Source organism: Nesoenas mayeri (genome assembly GCF_963082525.1).
Source record: "Nesoenas mayeri genome assembly, chromosome: 22".
Classification (NCBI taxonomy): domain Eukaryota; kingdom Metazoa; phylum Chordata; class Aves; order Columbiformes; family Columbidae; genus Nesoenas; species Nesoenas mayeri.
The window spans coordinates 6511646-6531238 of NC_137572.1; the positions used below are offsets into that span (position 1 = coordinate 6511646).

Sequence of the window (19593 nt, forward strand, 5' to 3'; positions counted from 1 at the left end):
ATGGCATGAGTTATTGCTTGTGTCCCTTAGGTTGTCTCCCCATTGCTGGGAAGCATTTTGTTACCCAAAATCCTCAAAATCGAGGACTCTAGGTGAAGGGATGGCAGCGTCCACATCTGGCTCTCGAGTTTCTACCTTTCCAATGCCTCCGATAGCCAGGAATTGTTAGCATCTGAAACATCCATAAAGAAAACTGGTAGCGTGCTTTCTTGGGTAGACGTTTTTCTCTTCTTTGGGGTGTTTTTCCTGATCTTTCTTTTTCGTTACCGGTGCCTTTTGCATTGAGAAAGAACTTCATCTTCAGAATCAGTTGCATTACTTGTAGAGTTTGTCATTCTACCGTGACTGCCTGGCTCTCTTTGTTTGTATTGGATCCTGACAGAGTGGGGAAAAGGCAGATTGACACTGGGTGTAAAATTACCTTTGCCATAGTGATCAGGTGCTGGTAGTTTGCCATGTGTACACTCTTGCCTTCTGATGGCTTCGTGGAGATGAGCGTTTAGAATATACGCCCAACTAATGAGCTAAAAGCCAGTGAAGAAAGATAAAAGCAGAATTTGGTTGTGTAGGATACCACAGCAGACAAATGTCGTGTTAAGGGACCCTTCCCTGCTTGCAGGACACGATGCACACAACTCCACATGGACACGGAATACAGAACCGTTCCCAGCAACACAAAGGACCAAGCACAGGCGTTAGGAGCTTGTGGCGTTGGTCAGGGATTGCAGTAGTAGAAGAGAGAAGATAAATACATATAATTGCTTCTGTGCGATCCAAGGATACTGGGTTTGTGCATGTGAAATTTGACTAGCACTAATATTCAGTACTAAGAAAGGTAATCACGTTTACTTGTAGAAACTTCGTCAGTCTCAGAGACTGAGACCACTAGCTCAGAACAGAAAGAGGATTCAGGCCCAGAGGATCTGATCACTTGAGATACCAAAGATGTACTTTGTGCTACCGTTCAGTGCATTTGGCTGCTTAATATCCCCAGGATTTTTACTCTTAAGCTCAGTACTTGTCCTGTATCGTGCAAGCAAATGAATGCCTTTGGCGCACTGATGGCGTTAAGTGTGGCAGACTGCGGCAGCCGGCACAGCCACCAGGGCAGCTCCTTGTTTGCTTGTGCCACTTTGGAAACCAGATGAGAGAGTTGGTGCTTTAAAGCTCCCGAGCTGAAGCACAAGCACCGGGTGGAGGAAGGAGTCCATAGTCCTCTGTGTTTCATATATTAGGGGAGCCCTTGGGCTTTGGTCACAAAGTGGAGAGGGGGAAAAAGTGATGTGGGATGGGACCACTCTGGGGGCTGCGATCCCTTTGAGCAGATGGTGGCCTGGGTCTTGCATTCCTTGTGTGTGCCATTGACATCCACACACTTTCTTGCATATGGGAGCGATTTCTAAACTGGCTTATAACCGATGCAGATTGCTCTAGAACTTTCTTGAAGCATCATCAGACTTGGAGCAGGGTTGCCTTTAGAAGGGTCACGTAGTTTCCTTGCCCTGCTTGCTGTGCCTTGCTCCCTTCAGTGCCACGTTCAGGTGAAAGCTCTGAGCTGTCATTTTTGCCTGATTCAGCTCTGAGATCTGGATCTGTTCTCATTTGTGCCGTTCCGCGGACATTGAAATAAAACCAGAATCTGAGAGAAGAGAAAGGCCTGAATTTTCTGAGCAGAAACACAGTGCCAGCTGGGGAGGTTTTCTGCAAGCTCATGCTGGCAAAAATGTTGTGCCCATGATTTCACCTGGCCCTGGGTGACCACCTCAGAAGTGCTGAGGAGCAGAGGGTGGTGTGTGCTAGACTCGCGTTCGTTCCCATCCCTTTAGTCTGCACCACAGGCTCACGGCTCAGCCTCTAACTCTATTTTCCTTTCCTGCCAGACTCTGGACGGGCGCATCATAGTCCGTAGCCATGCCCGGGTGTCATCCCTGACTCTCAAAGAAATTCAGTACACAGATGCAGGAGAATATGTATGCATAGCCAGCAACACCATCGGACAGGACTCCCAAGCCATGTACCTTGAAGTGCAGTGTAAGAAGTGGAACACGGTGTGGGGAGGGTGTTCGTGTGTTTAAAAGGGGGGACCGTTTTGATTTCTTTTTCCTGCGACGAGACGGAGGCACCTACAGCCAGGGGAACGTGTATAGTTTACGTAGGGGGCACAGGTGGAGACGTGTTGCTGTGTGGATAGATGCAGATGTTTGCTCTGGCTGTCTCCAGCTGGGATGCTGTTCACACCTTGGGAAGATGATGGGCCACAAATCTGTCACAATCTCATTGTCGGGTGCGTCTTCCTTGGAAGAATTCCTGGTGCGCCCTTCCCTGGGTGCACAGCGTGCTGTCCGCTGCTCCTCCCGCGCTGCATTGGCAGCAGCCTTTGGCGCTGGAGTAGGTTTCCTCCTTCCATCCTTCAGCAAAAGACACTGCCCGTCCCTCCAGATGACAAGACAGTTCCCATTTCCCGTTCTAGATTCCCTTCCCCCTATTAAGCTGGACCCCAGCCTAGAGATCCTTAAAGTGAGGCGACTGGGCTACTTTAGGAGATTTTCTAGCTGAAATCACCTTGACAAATGTGTCTGTCTTTCAGATGCCCCCAAGCTTCAGGGCCCCGTGGCTGTCTATACCTGGGAAGGGAACCAAGTGAACATCACCTGTGAGGTGTTTGCTTACCCCAGCGCTGTCATCTCCTGGTTTCGGGATGGACAGCTGCTTCCCAGCTCCAACTACAGCAACATCAAGATCTACAACACCCCATCAGCAAGCTACCTGGAGGTGAGGAGGAGCAAGGATGGGAGAAGGCACGTGCAGCCAGGAAGGCTCAGAGCTATCAAGTGATCTATGTTCCTGATGCTGAAGGAGTTAAGTCTTTTGTCAGGGCACCCTGTTGCTAGACAAGAAGTTAGGAGGTGTTTCTGGCATGCACATGCTAAGACCGTCAGGTAGTAGAAGACACCACCCCCTCTTTGCGTTTGATCTTTCTGCCCGCTGCAGTTCTTCCCTCTGTGGACAGCCCCCAGTGTTAGCACGCCGACTTCTATTGCGGCTTCTATTGCATTCACAGACTGAAAAGAGTTTTCTGACCCGAGAATGAGCCTTCATTCCTTCCGCAGGTGACACCAGACTCCGAAAATGACTTTGGGAACTATAACTGCACTGCGGTGAACCGCATTGGCCAGGAGTCCTCCGAGTTCATTCTTGTGCAGGCAGGTGAGCGCCCCGGGCGGGGAGGTAAGGAAATAGGTGTTCAGCCCTTGAGCTGGGGCGATGGAGCGACCGTTGCGTTGGCGGGCGGCAGGAGGGCCAGCTGCTGCTTCCCAAGAGGCTCTTCAAAGATTTTTGCATTTGGAGATCCTCACGGTATGTTTCCTCATTTCAGAATGGTCTCATTCTTTTCTGCGCTTCCAGTACACTTTGACAGAGCTGTGATCTTCGATTTCTGACAGCGGTTGCACATCTGCATACGCATGCACATGTGCTTCCCAAAATCAGCAGAATATCCCTACCAGTACAGGTGGTGCAGGATAGAGACCTCAGAGCGCTGTGCGCCAGCCCAGGAGGTTTGGTGCCCGACTGCGGGACGGGCTGGAGGGGCCTCCGGTGTCCTCTCTGGGCTGCCGTGGGGACAGATCCAGAACTGGTCAAGCTGTGTACTGGAATGTCCCGTGGAAGAGACTGTCGGGACAGAATAGCATCTGGGATGCTCTTGCTACTCAGTTCTGCTTGAGGTCTTTTGAAGAAGGTACTCAAAGTCTCTAGCCTCTGCACTGTCTAATTAGCATTTGTAAAAGCCCTCTTAACAGCCTTCCCCTCCAGAACGGAGCCTTTTCTCCTCTGTGAAGCCATGACACGGGTGTCTTTAATATTCCCAGTTTTCTGGGATCCTTGTTTCCTGCTGCTTTCTGTGTCACTGGTTGTTTTCCCTTCCTCCCCCAGATACTCCGTCCTCTCCTTCCATTGACAGAGTGGAGCCCTACTCCAGTACTGCCCAGGTGGAGTTCGATGAGCCCGAAGCTAACGGCGGGGTGCCCATACTCAAGTACAAAGCAGAGTGGAGGGCGCTGGGCGAAGGAGAATGGCATTCAAGGCTGTACGATGCAAAAGAAGGTAGGATGATAAAACAAGAGGTTATCTCGCCCACTTGCAACTCAAATCATATTCTTTCCTGTAGGCAAAAGCCAGAGTGGAGGCTTGCAGGGCATTGCAATTTTAGCTCCTCTATTAAGGCCTTGGACAAGTTTTTAAATGTTTGCTTTGCGGTGACACCTTGGATTTTCGGTTGCAAATGTGCCCCCAACTGTGCTGATAGACTGTCACACACCTACGGCTTCTCTGCTTACACAGTGTGTGTTGTAGCACTGTGTTAATCTCTGTGTCCCCTCCTTGTTCACACCGTCATGGCTGAACAAGGTGAAGAACCCTGTGGCTGGTACTGAACGAGGTTTCACCTGCTGCCTGGGCAGTGACTGTGCACTTCCCAAAAGGGCTTTTGTCACCCTTCAGCTCCCCCTGGAACATAAACCCTCCTATTCCAGAAGCAAGTCCAACACCCGTTACACCCTGTCCCGTTACAGCCATCTATAGGAATACACACTGCTTAAAATGGATCTTTAAGTCCAGTAAAACAAAGGAATTTAAATTCGGGAGAACTATGAAGAGGAGAGTTGTATTTCAGAGCTGAATCTTGCTCTGCTAATCCTGAAGTTGTTCTTTCAGGTCCCCCCTGGTCCGCTGCGTCCCCTCGAGAGATGCTGTGGCCACACGCCTTTAATCAGCTGTTTGACACAGCGGTGGCCGTTCCGACCTCTGTCTGTGTCTGCAGCGTTTCTGCAAGGCTGGAAGAGAAGGGCTATTGCGTGGGGGTGGCAAAAGTAGATAATAGCAACATGGCCTTTATTATTGACTTAAAACCTGAGCCTTTTTTTGCTTTTCCCCCATTGTTTCCACGACAGCAAACGTGGAGGGCATGATCACCATCACTGGCCTGAAACCTGAAACAGCCTACTCTGTGAGGCTGTCCGCGGTCAACGGCAAGGGCGTGGGCGAGATCAGCGTGCCGTCCGACTTCAAGACGCAACCAGTTCGTAAGTAAAACTGAGCCATTCCTCTGCTTCTCTTTCCTTGCGTCTTTCCAGGGAATCTCTGCCACGCATGGATTAAACCACCTTCTCTTGCAGACCTCGCTGCACCTTTTGTTGTCGTTGTGGTTATTGATTGTAGTGAATTTCCTTACTGACTAAAAATCTTCTTTGAAGGTAGGAGGCAGAAGAACTGTTTTACTTGCACTAGTTTGTGCCTTCAGTTTCTAGTGTAAACTTGGTATTGTCAAAGAGAAGGGGCTGTGCAATGGAGTTTTAATACAAAATTCTGCAAATCACTGCTTTAAGCTGCCCACGTAGCACATAAGGTGATTCCTGCTTTACTTGGGTAATCATCCGCTCCTATGGCGGGATGCTCTGCTGTGACGTAACCCTTTCCCTCCTGTTTCAACGAGAAACAAAAGAGAAAAGGATTAAAAACCAGGGGGTTATTCAAGACAGAAAGGAGAAAAGGAGAAACAGCTGTAGAGTGGGTAGAGGAGATATGGCAAAGGCAGGCAGGGCAGAGGAGGACCTGGTACACAGCCTCATCCCGGAATTAGCATCTGTATTCAACTGCTCCCAATCCCTGGAGTTATTCTTTCCCATTCCCTTTGCATTTAGATGTACAGCGTATTCTCCTTTCCCCCTTTGCACCCATCCTGATGTTCCTGTTCCCCAGCTCTTCTGAAGCAGCTCTGCAGGACCTTCTCTCGACCCGGGGCCGGCGGCGCTCCTGGCCCCTGTGTGCATGCCCTGCGGCGCTGAGCGCCGCCGCGCGTGGTGCTGGTGCGCGCCAGCCGCCTCCTCACCCCGGTTCCTGAGCCCTGTGGGGCAGCACACACTCCTTGGTGGTGGGAAATCCCAGGCCAACCCTCACAATTGACGTCCCGTCTGTTGGGATGACTCGTGTTACCCACCCCGCTCCGTAGGGCTGGGTTTGAGACGGCTGGTGGTATTTGGATTGTCCAGCTCCATGTTCTCTATCTCCTCACCTCTTCTACATTTTTTTTTTTCCTATCTCTGTCGTTTCTTTTTGTCTGTGTCCATCCATGGGAAACCCGCAGGCATCCCTCACTCACGTAAGTGCCTCTCTGCATTTCTCTCACTCTTTTTGTGTTCCTAGCGTGCTCCTCTAACACACATAACATTAGCTTTCCATCTAGTTCCTTTTTCCTCTCAGGGTCTTTCAAAATGAAGTAAGTGGTGCTGTCCATCTCCTAACAAGACTGACACTAGAATAGTCATCCTGCGATGGGTGATACTGCACTTTTTAGAACAGAATTAGAGCCTAACATGTTTTTTCCTCGTTGTAGAGCATGCAATTCAAATATGTCATGTAGTGATTGTCTAATAATCATAGCTTGTTGGTTACAGAATGGAGTAGTGTAAGGCTTTGTGTTTATGAATCCATGAAAAAATCTCGAATTTTAGCGAAATGTGGATAACTCAGGACTAGAAATGCAGACCTAGTTCAGACCAATTAAGAGCCAATGAAAAGCCTCAGAATTTTTAATATCTTCACAATTTTTTAATATTTTCACAAAGCTAAGACTTTTTTGCCTCTTCTTACTAACACTTTTACTGTGAGTGTCTTTGCACAGTATTGCAGAACTTGCATAGATTGGATACTCAAATAAACAAACCTGATACTAAATAAAAACTGCATGTTTCCTCATTCCCAATGGAAAGTTAGTTAGAGAATCCAATGGATGTGTTTGTCGGTTGGGTTCAGTGGAACATTGTGTGTTCCACAGCTTTGTGCATTTCAAATGGGAGTTAGTCAGTGGCAGCTAAAAGGATTCTCTTTATCTAAGTGAGCATTACTGTGTTTATTGAAGTACATGTCCTCGTGGTGACTCTATCTGTTCCCAGATTGCATGGCCAAGCTTTAGGAAGCTGCTGTTGCGTTCCTTGGTATTTTTGAAGCCGAAGTACCAAAAGGAAATATTTTGGGTTTTACCCTAATTAGAGGATTTGAATCATGCTTGTGCTATTTGTACGAAAGCTTAGACTTGATAGGATGAACGGATTGATAGTCAGGATGGACGAAGGAATGGACAGATGGATAGACAGCATTGCAAACTGCAGTAGTTACAGGAGTCAGCTGGGGGACATTTTTCCAGAGCATATGTGCGGTCTGTTGCCTGAAATTGTTTGGAGCCTATTAATTTCACTAGAAGTCATATATCCTTTATGTGAAGTTAGTCATGGTTAGTATCGTAGCTATCAGGCTAACGATTTGGTAGGCCCTTCTGAATTGGACATACTGCTAAACACACGAGGGAGATAAGAGCTTAGGTGTTGAGTCTGTGTGCAGATCAGTACCGCAGGAAAAGGGAAAAGATCCAGTGAAGAAGAGAGGGAAAAGGACATTAAAAGCTTTGCTCCTCAGCCACAGAGACACCCCTGTCTGCCAACCCCCCCGTTCATCACTTGGGAACAGGTTCGTGGCTTTGAAGAGCATTCAAAGCCACATAGAGGAACAACAGTCACGTTCGCAGTAGAGTTTTCTGCAGCTGTTTCTTGCTGTTGTGCAGGTGGGACTCAAATGTGTGTTCAACCATGACAGTCTGTGTGTGCATCGTGTGTTTGGTTCAGATGTCAAAATATCTTCATGTAAAAAAGCCCGAACCAACAAAACAAAACTAAACTAATCCCCAAATTCCACCAGGTCCTAAGCTGGCAATAGGGTAGTTAGCAATGGCCTTCATGGAAACACGGGTGGTGTGGTCTGTGGTTCGCTGCCACGCACACGCTGCCGCCCGGCATCTCCGCTGGTCCGAAACGGCACTGCTTTCAGCTCTGGGAACACTGCTAAGAAGTGGTGTGTGCCCAGCGATCCCGGGTCATGAGAAAGCAGGAGCTCGGAGGATCCGAAATGCAGGTCTGGCAAGGTGCACGCGCTTCACTTGCGCTCTGTGTCCAGAGAGGATTGATCTGACAACATCTTACCAATTTGGTTTTAGTTTTCTGTCTTTTGGCAGTGTTTAATGGGATTGACCGCTCCTCCTCACCTTCCTTTCTCTTCCTTTAGCAAGTACTGCTGCCCCCACCTCCCGTATAGCAGAGAGTGAGTATGGTAGAAAACGCTGTTGTTCCATTTTGCTCTGCATGCATCTCCTCACTCAGTGTGGTGCAGTCTGCCTAACATCCTCCTTCTTTTCTCTCTCTCTCTTTCTATATATATAGATATATATATTTTCTTTCCCCCCTGAGTGAAAACTCAGTCTTCACGTAGAGAAGCTACAGATAAGCATAAGTGTGATTTCCAGGACAAAGAAGAGCCAGAGGCAGCTCCCAGGTGTGCCAGGCTCATGGCAGGAGGGAGATCGGGAGGAGATGCGGAGTGGAACCTTGCCCGTGTGAAAGCTGGAGGTTGTCACTGGCCTTTGCCGTTGAGATTTCTGACCCCTTTGTGTTCCATTCTTGCAGGCGTGTTGTGGGATGTGCTCAGCTCTTGTGGTATGGAGCTGAATTTCATGAAATCAACTTAGCACAGCAAATAGAGAGTTTAGTTTCTCAGCTAAATAGAGTGGAAGATACTCGTGTGATCAGCAGGGAATGGCTTGTGCTTCCTGTTACTAAGACGCCTTCTGGAGCTGTATAAGAAAACTCATTTCTTTATATTCTACTTCATATTTTTTTTTAAATCTGCATAATCAGGTTTAGGTTGCAAACCACATGAGGGTCTGTCCTGTTCTACCCCCACACCAGCCGCACTGATACCACCATGGGAGGAAAAGAATTCATAGGATCATAGAACATGTCGAGTTGGAAAAGACACATAAGGATCATTGCATCCAACTCCCTGTCCTTGCAGGACTGCGTAAAACTAAATCATATGGCTAAGGGTGTCATCTGGAGGCTCCTTGAACTCCAACAGGCTTGATGCTATGACCACGTCCCTGGGGAGCCTGTTCCAGCGACTGACCGCCCTCTCAGTAAAGAACGTTTTCCTGATGTTCAGTCTGAACAGTCTCATTCTGTTTCTTCCTGTCCTATCGCTGGTCAGCAGAGAGAGGAGACGGGCACCTCCTGCCTTGAGGAAGGTGTACGGTGTCATGGAGTGCCCCCTCGGCTTCCTCTTCTCCCAGCCAAACGAGCCGAGTGACCTCAGCCACTCCTCATAAGTCTTGACTCATACCTTCCACCATCCTGGTTGCCCTCCTCTGGACACACTCTGATAGTCTGATGTCCTCCTTCTCTGTCCTTCTGTCACAGTAATTAATCCTTGCTGAGTGCCTGTACAGTCTGCTTTGCTCTTCCCTGTCAGCTTCTCCCAAAGCTGCCTTGTTTCTCACTCCCTTGGGCTGTTTTCCTCCTCTCTGCCTGTACCCTGGCGCTAGCGCACAGAGCTGAGAGAGAAGAGTCAGTCAAGACGGCAAGTTCTCATTAGTCCCTGCTCCTTTGTCTTCTATAGTTGGGCAAGAGCCAGCAAGTAGGTGCTGCTGTAGGGAGCCTCCCAGAAACTCCAGTACTTAATGGGCTAGCAATATGTGAACCTGGGCTGCTGTTTGAGCCGAAAGAAGGGGAAAATGCTGTAGCTGTCTCTGAAATTAGATTCAGAGCTTCTCAGAATGAAAAAGCATCAGCAGAGGACCCTTGGAGCCATAACTTGCTGCAGGAGCCACACGGTGCGGGCTGGCTCCCCGTCCCCTGGTGAGGCTGCCCCGGTAGCACAGCTCCCCCAGGGAGAGGGGTGGGAAACAGCTCCCTCCTCATTAGACTTCCTCTCTTTCCTTTGCATCACCTCTGCCTCTTATAACTTATTTATGTGGTACGCTTCACCTTTACATGTCCTATCTGCCCTTCATGTTTCCATAGCAACTCAGCCTCTTGCTGCATCCGAAAGCTCAGAGCCGCCAAGTGAGTAGAAGGCAACTGCTCCCCTTTGCTCCAGAGTGCTGTTTGTTGTGCTGTAGTCCTTCTATCGAGGGAATTAAAGCACTATACTGCGTTATTTTGATGTCTGTTAACCAACAGTTTGGCATTAATGTGTTGTGTGAGCATGTAGGTGTTATCAGAACCCAGCATGGTACCACTCTTCCTCCTCTTCCCGTCATCCTACCAAGCATGTGGTAAAAAGTGGAAATAGAAGATTTGGAGGAAACGTAGAGGGGGAGAAAAAAACCTTATAATTTCCAAAAGGGATGTTTCCTTTCACCATTTCCATTAGTGATTTTAGCGCTGAAGCCTGCCCTCGCAAAAGGGACATGGACTAAATAATCTTTGATTGATATTACAACCACGGATGCTGAATGTTGAAAGAAGGTGCAAACGAGGGGGCAGAAAATCTTAGAGGACAGAGGACTGTGAGAAGAGGGAGCATCGCCCCGTCTCACCACCCGTGTCCTGCCTGCACTGAGAGGGGCCTCAGAGTTCGCAAGAACATGGGAATGGATCCAGATTCCCTCAGTTCTTGCTCACTACCTTGTTAGATACCCGTTCCTAGTGAGGCTGGGTCAGGTAAAGAGGTGCTGCTGTGCTGCATCTGAGCAGTCCCAGGAAAAATAGCTCAAACTTGATTTGTATGTAAAAGAACAACTTTGCAATGTCTGGTTTAGACCGGCTGTTACGAGTCCAGTGGCACAACATCCTGATACTGAGCGGATGTATCAGGTGTGTGATTTTAATCCCTACTTGTAGGAGATTTATAGCCAGTCACGTGCCAATCTAGGAAAGGTGAGCAAATATTGGCACCACAGTCCTGGAAGATGAAGAAAAACACTTAAGGAAGATATAGGTTTACATGGTGCATATGTGTGTTTTAACCAACTAATCATTTCTACAAAGCCAAGTGCTTTTCTTTTGATTGGCAATAATACAAAGTATGTGTTTGTGTGAATATGTTCTTTAAGATAACTACCTGTGTGTTTACCTGGAGTGGGTGAGAAATGGTTCATCACTTCTAAGTGGAAAGCACTAAAAGCATGAAGTATGCGGTTATTTTGCGGTTTGGGATGGAGAGGACAGTGCAATACACGTTTTTCTCGCTTGGTTGGGGACGTGTGTGTTCCAGGAAGGCGGGGGGTGTTTATTGTTGGGCGCTGAGGCCGAATTTCTTTACAGGTAAACATTTCCATTTTCACCTACATTCAAATTCCAGCTCTTACACTGAGCAGCAGCAGATCCGTCTTGTTGCTGCATCGTTGTCATTTGTGTACACAGTCAATTTATGCAGACAGACACATGTTTTATATGCTGAGTTGTTCTGCAGCATGTGAATATGCTACATTCAACAGCAGAAAAGGGCGCTGGCACAAGGCAGATGCTCTTATAACTGCATCATTTAATTAGTGATGATGCCACCGAATGATCCTGTGTCTCACCCTGATCCCACCTCAGTGCTTACGTGAATGAAGCCAAGAGCAATTAGAAATTGAGAACTGCTGTGTAGCATCACAAATTCAGGAAAATGAAGAGTGGATCCAGTTGGATCCTAACAAAGCTGCCGAGTTTCTTCACTGACTTCAGTGAGTTTTTGACTTTGTGATCAGTAACGTATGGGAGATGTCTATAGTTGCATAAGACATCTAGAAACGTGTCTCTTTGACTTAATCTTGTTAGGTCGCACACATAAAAAGTTCAGTGTTAGTGTCGTGCAGTGGGCACACTGTTTCACCTCCTCCAGCAGCCGTTGTCCTCCTCATGCCATCCTTGTCATCCATTTCCAGTGCAGAGCACTTCATCCTCTCCTCGCTGGCACAAAAAGCCCTTGCATACGTGAATCGTCCGTGCAATTCATTGTACATGGCTCACACCATTCCTTGAATCCTCAAGCGTGGGACGGAGCTTGTGCGCCCCGAGCGATCTCCGTCGGTCTGACCGAGCTCTGGTTACAGCTCTATCACCCAAAGCTTTGTCATTGGAAATGTGTACCAAAAATAGGTGTCTTTCTCTTTCCCAGTTACTATTGCTGTTGGTATTTAGGAGACGCTTGTTTCCGCAGAAGGGAGAACGCGTCAGTGTGAAATGCCGAGGTTTGCCTTCCCCGCGCTGCCCGGACTGTGATGTTGACCGTTTCACCTCTATTGCCCGGGCTGGTTGTGAATAACAGTGTATTCCCTTTTCTTTCCAGCGGTCTCGTGGATCCCTTCAGCTGCCCAACTCCTGGTGCACACTCTACAATAACTCTTGTTCCTTCTCTGACTGGGTATTAATTAGCAGCGTTGTTGCTGTGTGTAGCACTCACAGGGTCATAACTCAGCGCTTTCCGTGGTTTAATATCCTTATTTCCAGGCAATTTGACTGTCTCCCCAGTGTTTCTGGTATATACTGGCTAATTTAATTTGTTTCTATTTTATTTAGTCTGTAATTCTGTTGTTGATTTTTTTTTTCCCTTGCCCATTGTTTACATCAGTTTTTTAATTTTTTTGTATTTTCCATGTGACCTCCTCCACTTTCCTTTCAACCAATCATGTGCGTGCGTATCATGTGACTTTGTCATGTGGCTTGCATGGTGCTGATGATGTCGTCCACGCTGGTGAACAGAAGGTAAAATACTTTGTTCTGATGGGGTGCCTAGATTTGGGGTGAGGATTCCCCTCTGGTCAGTGACCAGGGACCTCCACGTCCTCCTACGAGCCTTTAGGAGAAGGTGCTCACCACTGTCTGCACGTGGAGAACTCAACCTCAGTCTCCCCACTGAGCTTGAGTAAACTTGGAGAGAACAACCAACCAACCCAACAACACAGAACAACGAAAAGACCAAAAAACCCAACAGAAATCCCACAGCTCAGTCATTTGCTTCTTGCACTATCGGAGTCCAACAGTCAGTGTCGTAGTAAGGTTCTATAACTCTGGCATTAACACCAATGACAAACATCCTTTGGCCTTTTGGGGTACCAGTGTGCCAGCTACAGACAGCTAGTTGGTGGGAGATTGTGGGTAAGATGCTCAGATAATGTGAACCCTGGATCTCCTGTTGCGTTAGCAATGTTTCAACCCTCTACATTTATATAGATATATATATATATACACACATTAACACTATATGTATTTAGTAGCCTGTCAGGAGGATCTGAAATGACTTGTTTCTGAAGTTCAGCCCTTGGTAAGCGTGTCCCATTATGATTTAAGAAAGAAGTGTTTCTATCATGAGTAAACCTTAAACACAGCTAGAGCAGGAACTATGCTCATATAAAGTAGCGTATATAGGCACGCAGAGAGTGCGTGATGGGAGCGAGACTTCACACCATTTGCATCAGAAGGTGCTACTGAACCTGTCCTGCTAGAGCACCGTATTGCTCCCACACGGCATCTCGGAGCCTGGCGAGGGATTTCATCAGAACTCGTTCACCGGCAGCAGTTACAGGAGCTGCTGATCTCCATGAAAACAAGAAGCAAATGACTGACCCCTGCAGTTTATGGAGATGAATTCGGTCTGCAAGTAGAGTGGCAGTCAAAACAACTTCTGCAATGTTAGAGCTTCACGTAACACTCTGTGCTTAATCTAAGGGGGTGGAGGGAGGGAAACTCCTGCTTTTCTGCTTCCCCAGTGAAATGAGCGATTTAGAAAACCAGGAAGCAATTGGCTCTTTTTAATGTATGAGTTCCAAAATGACCGATTGTCTTGGGCCACCACCAGGAAGGGACTTAGGCTGGGGTTTGCCAGGAAACAGAACTAACAGCAGTAACTTCCCACAGGACCACGTGCATGGAGGCAGCCCCTGTTCCCCCGGTCTCTGCCCTCTCTGGGTTGAAATCCAGGAGGACTGGAGACCTGGTTGTCTCGTTTTTGCATGTTCTTCTGGTTTTGTTCCTTACTTTGATTGTTGATGTTTGCTTCTCTTGTGTGCATTCTGCAGACTCCCTACCTGTTCTTTCTCACCCGTATGTGTTTACCACGTGTGTAGACTTTCCACGCTGTAGGTCACAATCTAGTCCTATTTACATGATGTTCAAAAATTGCAGAAATCAGCTACTTCTTTGTTGGTGTGTTACAGAAATCACCACGGATTGCAGTTGTGTTCTGTAAGCAGAGCAAGGATGCAGGACCTTTCTTCGGTGCCAGCTGTGCATGGATTTAACTCATAGTCTGAAGTGCCGCAGTTGTCTGGTAGCAATTTGAGCTGCTTTTCAGAGCTAGCAGAGGGAACACATTTGATAGGAGCAGAGACATGATAATGGTCTGTGTTATCTGCGCTTTTGGGGTCCAGTGCTCTGCGACCTGGGAAAATCTGTGCTAGTTCACACCACCTCAGGTTCTCGCTACAGCTGCATCCAGTCCGGCGCTTGTGGTACGCACTGGAAACCGGATAGTTAAAACCAGTTAACTTCTGAAATCCAACTGCATCAGACTCCTATTAGATAAAGGAAGCACTTGCAATATAAATTAAACGAAGATGAAGGGATACCAGGAAACATTTTTATTGGTGCTAATGACTCCGCATTCTTTAGGGACTGCACATTGTATGGGTGGAATGGGCAGATTTCTGCAATGCCTCCCGTCCGCTCGGCGTGAGTGGGAGATCCCCAGGCATGTTGCACACCTTTGTAATGCACTCTTGCTTTTCAGCCCCATCCTGTAGGGCGGATGCATGTTCTGTGAGCATGAGCTTCTTCTCTAACCTCCTGACAACCACCTTTTCTCTTCAGCTACTGACACTTTGACTCATTAGAGAGATGCTGATGCTGCTGGACTAAACTTTACCCGCTAAACAACTTCTTCCTTTGTTTGAAACTACACACTAACCCGGTTTTATTTTTACAGCCCTGTATCTGGATTACATCTGCCTGCCTAAGATAAATTCAATGCCATGTATTTATGGAGGGAAAACTAAAGTATTCTCCAGCAGGGCTTGCACTGCTGCACCTTTGTGTTTCCAATGTACTGTCACTGCGGACCCTGCCACAAGGTGGAAACCAGCTCTGGAGTGTGCAGCCTGTACCGTGGCAGCCTTGTGACGGGGCACAGGCAGAGGCGAGGATTTGGAAAATACAACATGGTTAAAGCTATTATTTCCCTCTTTACATGTTTAAGAGAAGTGACTATGGTGTGAAATACAGATGTATGTATCTCACATTAAAGAGCTCTGTGTATCCATGGGTTGAAATGACCTTCTTGGAACGGTTGGTGCGTTAGAGCATGTGTTAGCCGCAAGACAATCGAATTAATCTTGAATTGCTGTTTCAGTCTCGGTGTTGCAGTTTTCTCATTCTTTGCAGGAGAAAGGGGGTGGGAAATGGCTTCAAATTACTTCTGAAGATTAACTTTGAAAGATACTGGCAAATTAACCTTTCTCTGGCCAGTCGGAAGTGCAAGTGCTCTGTTAGTGGCTGTGGATACAAATCCAGACAGGATAGATCTAGAATGGAGAGTGTTTTTTGGGCTGAAAGCAGCTCCTGTAAATTCCCATGGCTGATGTTATCTTTCAAAGTTGATCTTAATACAACTACTGGCTTGTTGTTTCCTTTCCATTTTAGTACGATGCCACAGAACTGAGTCTCTTTAAACGTTCTATTCTAGGCAGCAGCTTTTGGAAAGTCACAGAAGTTATTTCAGTGTCCTGGCTTTGTTCTTATCTGGTCACATTCAGGCTCTTAAGCCATAAATGTCGCCATTTCAGAGTTTGGTATTGTTCTCTTTGGGATATACTCGAATTGGCTCATGTTTTGATTGTATTTCCCCACACTTTGGTGTATCTCTGAGCAGGCTCCAGAAAGCCCGGGGGTGCTCTAGCAGAACAGCAAGGTGTGTTCAGCCTTACAAACCTGTGCGGATATTTGGGAGTGTGTTTAGATTCACCCCGCGAAACGCAGGGTGTGCATTGTCTGTTGTGTCCTCTGTATGTAAATGTCCTGCAGTCGGCTCTAAATGAGCTGTTCACCATTTAGATAAATAAATAGAAATACTTCCCAAGTGCATACGATATACAGAACTGTGGGTCAACAGAGGTGTAGGGTTTTTTGCCCCACTGTAATTGTTATATAAAATATCTGTAGGAATTAGGACCCTGCAATGAGACCAACCAGCAGAGTGCAATTAATCTCTGGAGTCTGCTGGAATTGCCAACTGCAGCCGATTTCTAAGTTTTAACTTACAAATAATGGCAGTGTTGGCTTTGCTCAAATTACCCATGAAGAAATCAGGCAGAACAGCTTCCAGGCAACAGCAGCTCAAGTGTCCAGAGCCCAGAAAGCCTGGCTTAAGCATCACATCTTAACATCACAGAGCTGATACTGAAGCAGTCAGTAAGTGCTGTAAAATGACCTAGTAAGCTTCGGCGAGATTTATGATGACTTTTGTCAAGTCTTACTGACTTTGATTAGCATTTAAACTCTGGGGACACTTCAGGGCTGTAGAAACAATAGCGCCAGCTCCAGCCTCAGATGGGCTTTGGCATAGAGGAGCATAAGCCTTTCTCTGTATGTAAAACAGAGCAAAGCGAGTGTCCAGGCACTGACAAAGCTGTCGTGATCTGAGCTCTCTTGCGCTCTAGTCACTTTTGAAATGGGAGGCCGGTGCTCCTTTATCATATAAGTTCTTCTGCTAATTTGACACCAATGTTGTTGGGGACAAGGGGTTATTTGGTTGGTTTCTTTTTGCACAAAACCAAGTCGGTAGGTACTAACGCCTCTTGCATAGTGAATTCCCAGGCTGTCAGAGCTCTTCAGATCCAATCGATCCCTGGGCTCAAATGAAAGCGGGAGGGGAACGCACGGCTCTTGAGCAATGTGCTGCAGCATTTATGAGCGGGCAGGGAGATGTAAATATGCAGTCGGACAACCTGTGGATTTGGCTTTTATTAGGAGAGGTGTCATAGGAAAGGGGCAGGAAGGAGGTTCCTGAGTTGGGATTGGGGAACCATCCTCTGCAGGCTGTGTGTGCAGGGTACGGAGGAACTGGCCAGAAGCAGCTGTAGATGTGAGAGGGTGTGGTGGTAAATCAACGTGCAAATGGGAGTTCAGTTTTCTGCTGGTGTCAGGGGTGCAAACTGGGGAAGATTTGTATCCCAGAGACACTCTGGCCTCCGTGTCTGGGTCACGGTGAGGCCGATATCCCAGCAAATGACTATAATGAAGTATTCTTCTGATTTTGATTAGTACTTTTAAACATAAATCCCCATTGTTTCAGGGGAACCCAGCGCGCCCAAGCTGGAAGGCCAGATGGGAGAAGATGGAAACTCCATTAAAGTGAATGTTATCAAGCAGGATGATGGCGGCTCCCCAATTAGACACTATCTGATCAAATACAAAGCTGTAAGTATGACTGACGCTCAAGCCTGGCTTGTAGTTGGGCTGTTGCTGAGCCTGCAGTGCATATGCAGGCAGTGCAGAAGCTGGGATCTCGTAGGCGGGCCAGTATGGGAATATATGCTAAGTAGATTGGTGGAAGGGTATAGGGTATGAGACATGACATGCACAGAAGCCACATACAAAATCTGTGTCTCATTTTCTTTCCCTTCATTTGACTGTAAAAGATTATTTCTCCATGCTGTCTTCTGTAGAACTGTGAGCACATGGTAATTACACGCGTTTAGTATTTCATTTCAAAAACTTCTGAGGTGAGATTGCCAGCAACAGTTCAAACAGCTGGGGACCACAGGTTCATAGTGTAGAGCATTGTCCACCTTCAGACATGTATCTAATAATGACTGTCCCGTGGTCATTGAAACTGCCATATTGGATTGAGTACCTTCAGTACCTAATTATTCTGCAGATTATTGATATTCAATGCAGTCAGTATAGACAGGGATAAAGTGACAAATGCTATTGGAACCCGTTTGGGCCTAACTTATTCATCTCTTATGGTAGATTAGCCAGGACTGCCAAATACATGATTCATCTAGCCCTAGTCTAGGGAAGGAACATCTCTATGATCAGCAGTTAGTATCGCTGTAAGCTGAACGTGGCCCTTTTTTGTGTTAAGTGGTAGTTCACATGATAGGAAAATCAGGAGAAAAAATGGTGGCAAAGATGAGAGGAAGATTCTGAGCAGGAATTTGGCTGCTTCAGTGTCTCTTGTCCTCTCCATCCCTCGATCAGCTGAGGGGCGTCTGCTCATAGGGCGCTCCCCGCGCTCCCGTTCGGTGCGTGGCCGTTGCCGTGTTCCCAAGGCCGAGCTGACGTTGTGCTCTGTTTGCGTCCCGCTGCTCTGCAGAAGCATTCCTCAGAGTGGAAGCCAGAGATCAGGATCCCCTCCGGCAGCGACCACGTCATGCTCAAGTCCCTGGACTGGAACGCGGAGTATGAGGTTTACGTGATAGCTGAAAACCAGCAAGGGAAATCCAAACCGGCTCACTACGCTTTCCGCACGTCTGCTCAGCCCACGGCCATCCCAGGTACAGCACTCACAAGCTTTAGCGTTGTTTTCTGCTTACAATTAATGCAACAATGCTGCATCCTTTAATGTGCCTGAGTAACCCTGACAACTTGCTTGCTTAAAGCCATTATCACAATTGGTTACCCATCCAAAGCTTAGTTTTTGCCGTGTACATACCTGTACTGTAGTCCATGTTACAGTATGTACCGCGTTAGCAGAACACTGGTGGGAACGCTACACGAGGAGCCTCGTCTGGCTGTTCACGAGGAATGTCGGCTTTTTGAATGAGGATAACAGGATTGCTAGGTGAGAAAAGCTGCAGGTAGAAAATGCTTTCTGAAACGGAGAGTAGGATTCCCATTTTAAGCTAAAGCAAAAGAGACCTTTCAGATCTCCGGGGCAACGCTTTTCACAATGCACATCTCCATTCCCAATCCGCTTTGGGCTTGCTCACTGCTCGTTTGCCCATCCAGCTCGGCCTTTGGGGAAATAAAGGCATAAGGAGTTTGCTGGTGGTTGGAAAGGGAGGGGGTTAAATCTTTCTCTGAAGGTTTTTTATTAAATAAGATACAGTACAGTATTTTTAAAACAGTATTTTTAAAACAGCGCTGTTTTAATGTCGTGTAGAGCATTAGGGAAAAGTAAATAAATAGCATGAGAATGCTGCTGGAAACTCTCGTTTCAGCCAGGCTGTACTTGTTAGCGTGCTTAACAAGCAAGATGGAAGTACAAATGCTATAAAAGCAAGGTAGGGATTTAGCAGATTGCTGGAAGGTGTTGAAAGGACAGTAGTATTGCTTTTCTGCACATATATTAAAATAACAGTCCAAACCAACAAAACCTCAGGGATGAAATTGCTGGACTTGTAAACTGAAGCTCTGGTTGGTTAAAGGCAGGTGGATGAGCTTTAAAGCTGATGGGTCAGTCAATAAAGTCCTCACCGCACAGGCAGGGTTGAGCGTGTCCATGGCAGGGTTGGTGCTGGCGGTCCGTGCTGAGGGGAGCGGTTTGGTTCATTCTGCGTTCCGCATTGCTGGCTTGGCCTCGTGTTGCTCCTCAGAACGACTGGGGGGTTTCCTCAGTCCGGCTCTTGCACTGGGAGTTCAGCCCTCGGTCCCCCCCGCGCCCGCTCCTCTCCGTGCGGAGGAGACACCCGGGACCCCGTGCGCTTTGCGTGCTGAAACTCCATTTGGTTAAGCCAGATAATGTTGTTGAGCATAAAAATGAGTGACCTAGATGGCCTGGATTGAA

At 47.3% G+C, this 19593-nt stretch overlaps 1 protein-coding gene across 2 annotated transcripts in view; it reads left to right on the forward strand.

The window, feature by feature from the left end:
• The window catches only part of NCAM1 (neural cell adhesion molecule 1), a gene marked incomplete at both ends in the record, with an annotated part of 76791 nt that overhangs the window by 46807 nt on the left and 10391 nt on the right, over positions 1 to 19593 (forward strand). For both annotated transcript variants that reach the window (XM_080358074.1, XM_080358073.1), the window contains 7 exons: positions 1881 to 2031; positions 2588 to 2772; positions 3111 to 3207; positions 3934 to 4104; positions 4950 to 5081; positions 17155 to 17279; positions 18181 to 18361. In XM_080358074.1, coding sequence (XP_080214200.1) covers positions 1881 to 2031; positions 2588 to 2772; positions 3111 to 3207; positions 3934 to 4104; positions 4950 to 5081; positions 17155 to 17279; positions 18181 to 18361 — 1042 coding nt within the window. The remainder of the gene's footprint in view (positions 1 to 1880; positions 2032 to 2587; positions 2773 to 3110; positions 3208 to 3933; positions 4105 to 4949; positions 5082 to 17154; positions 17280 to 18180; positions 18362 to 19593) is intronic.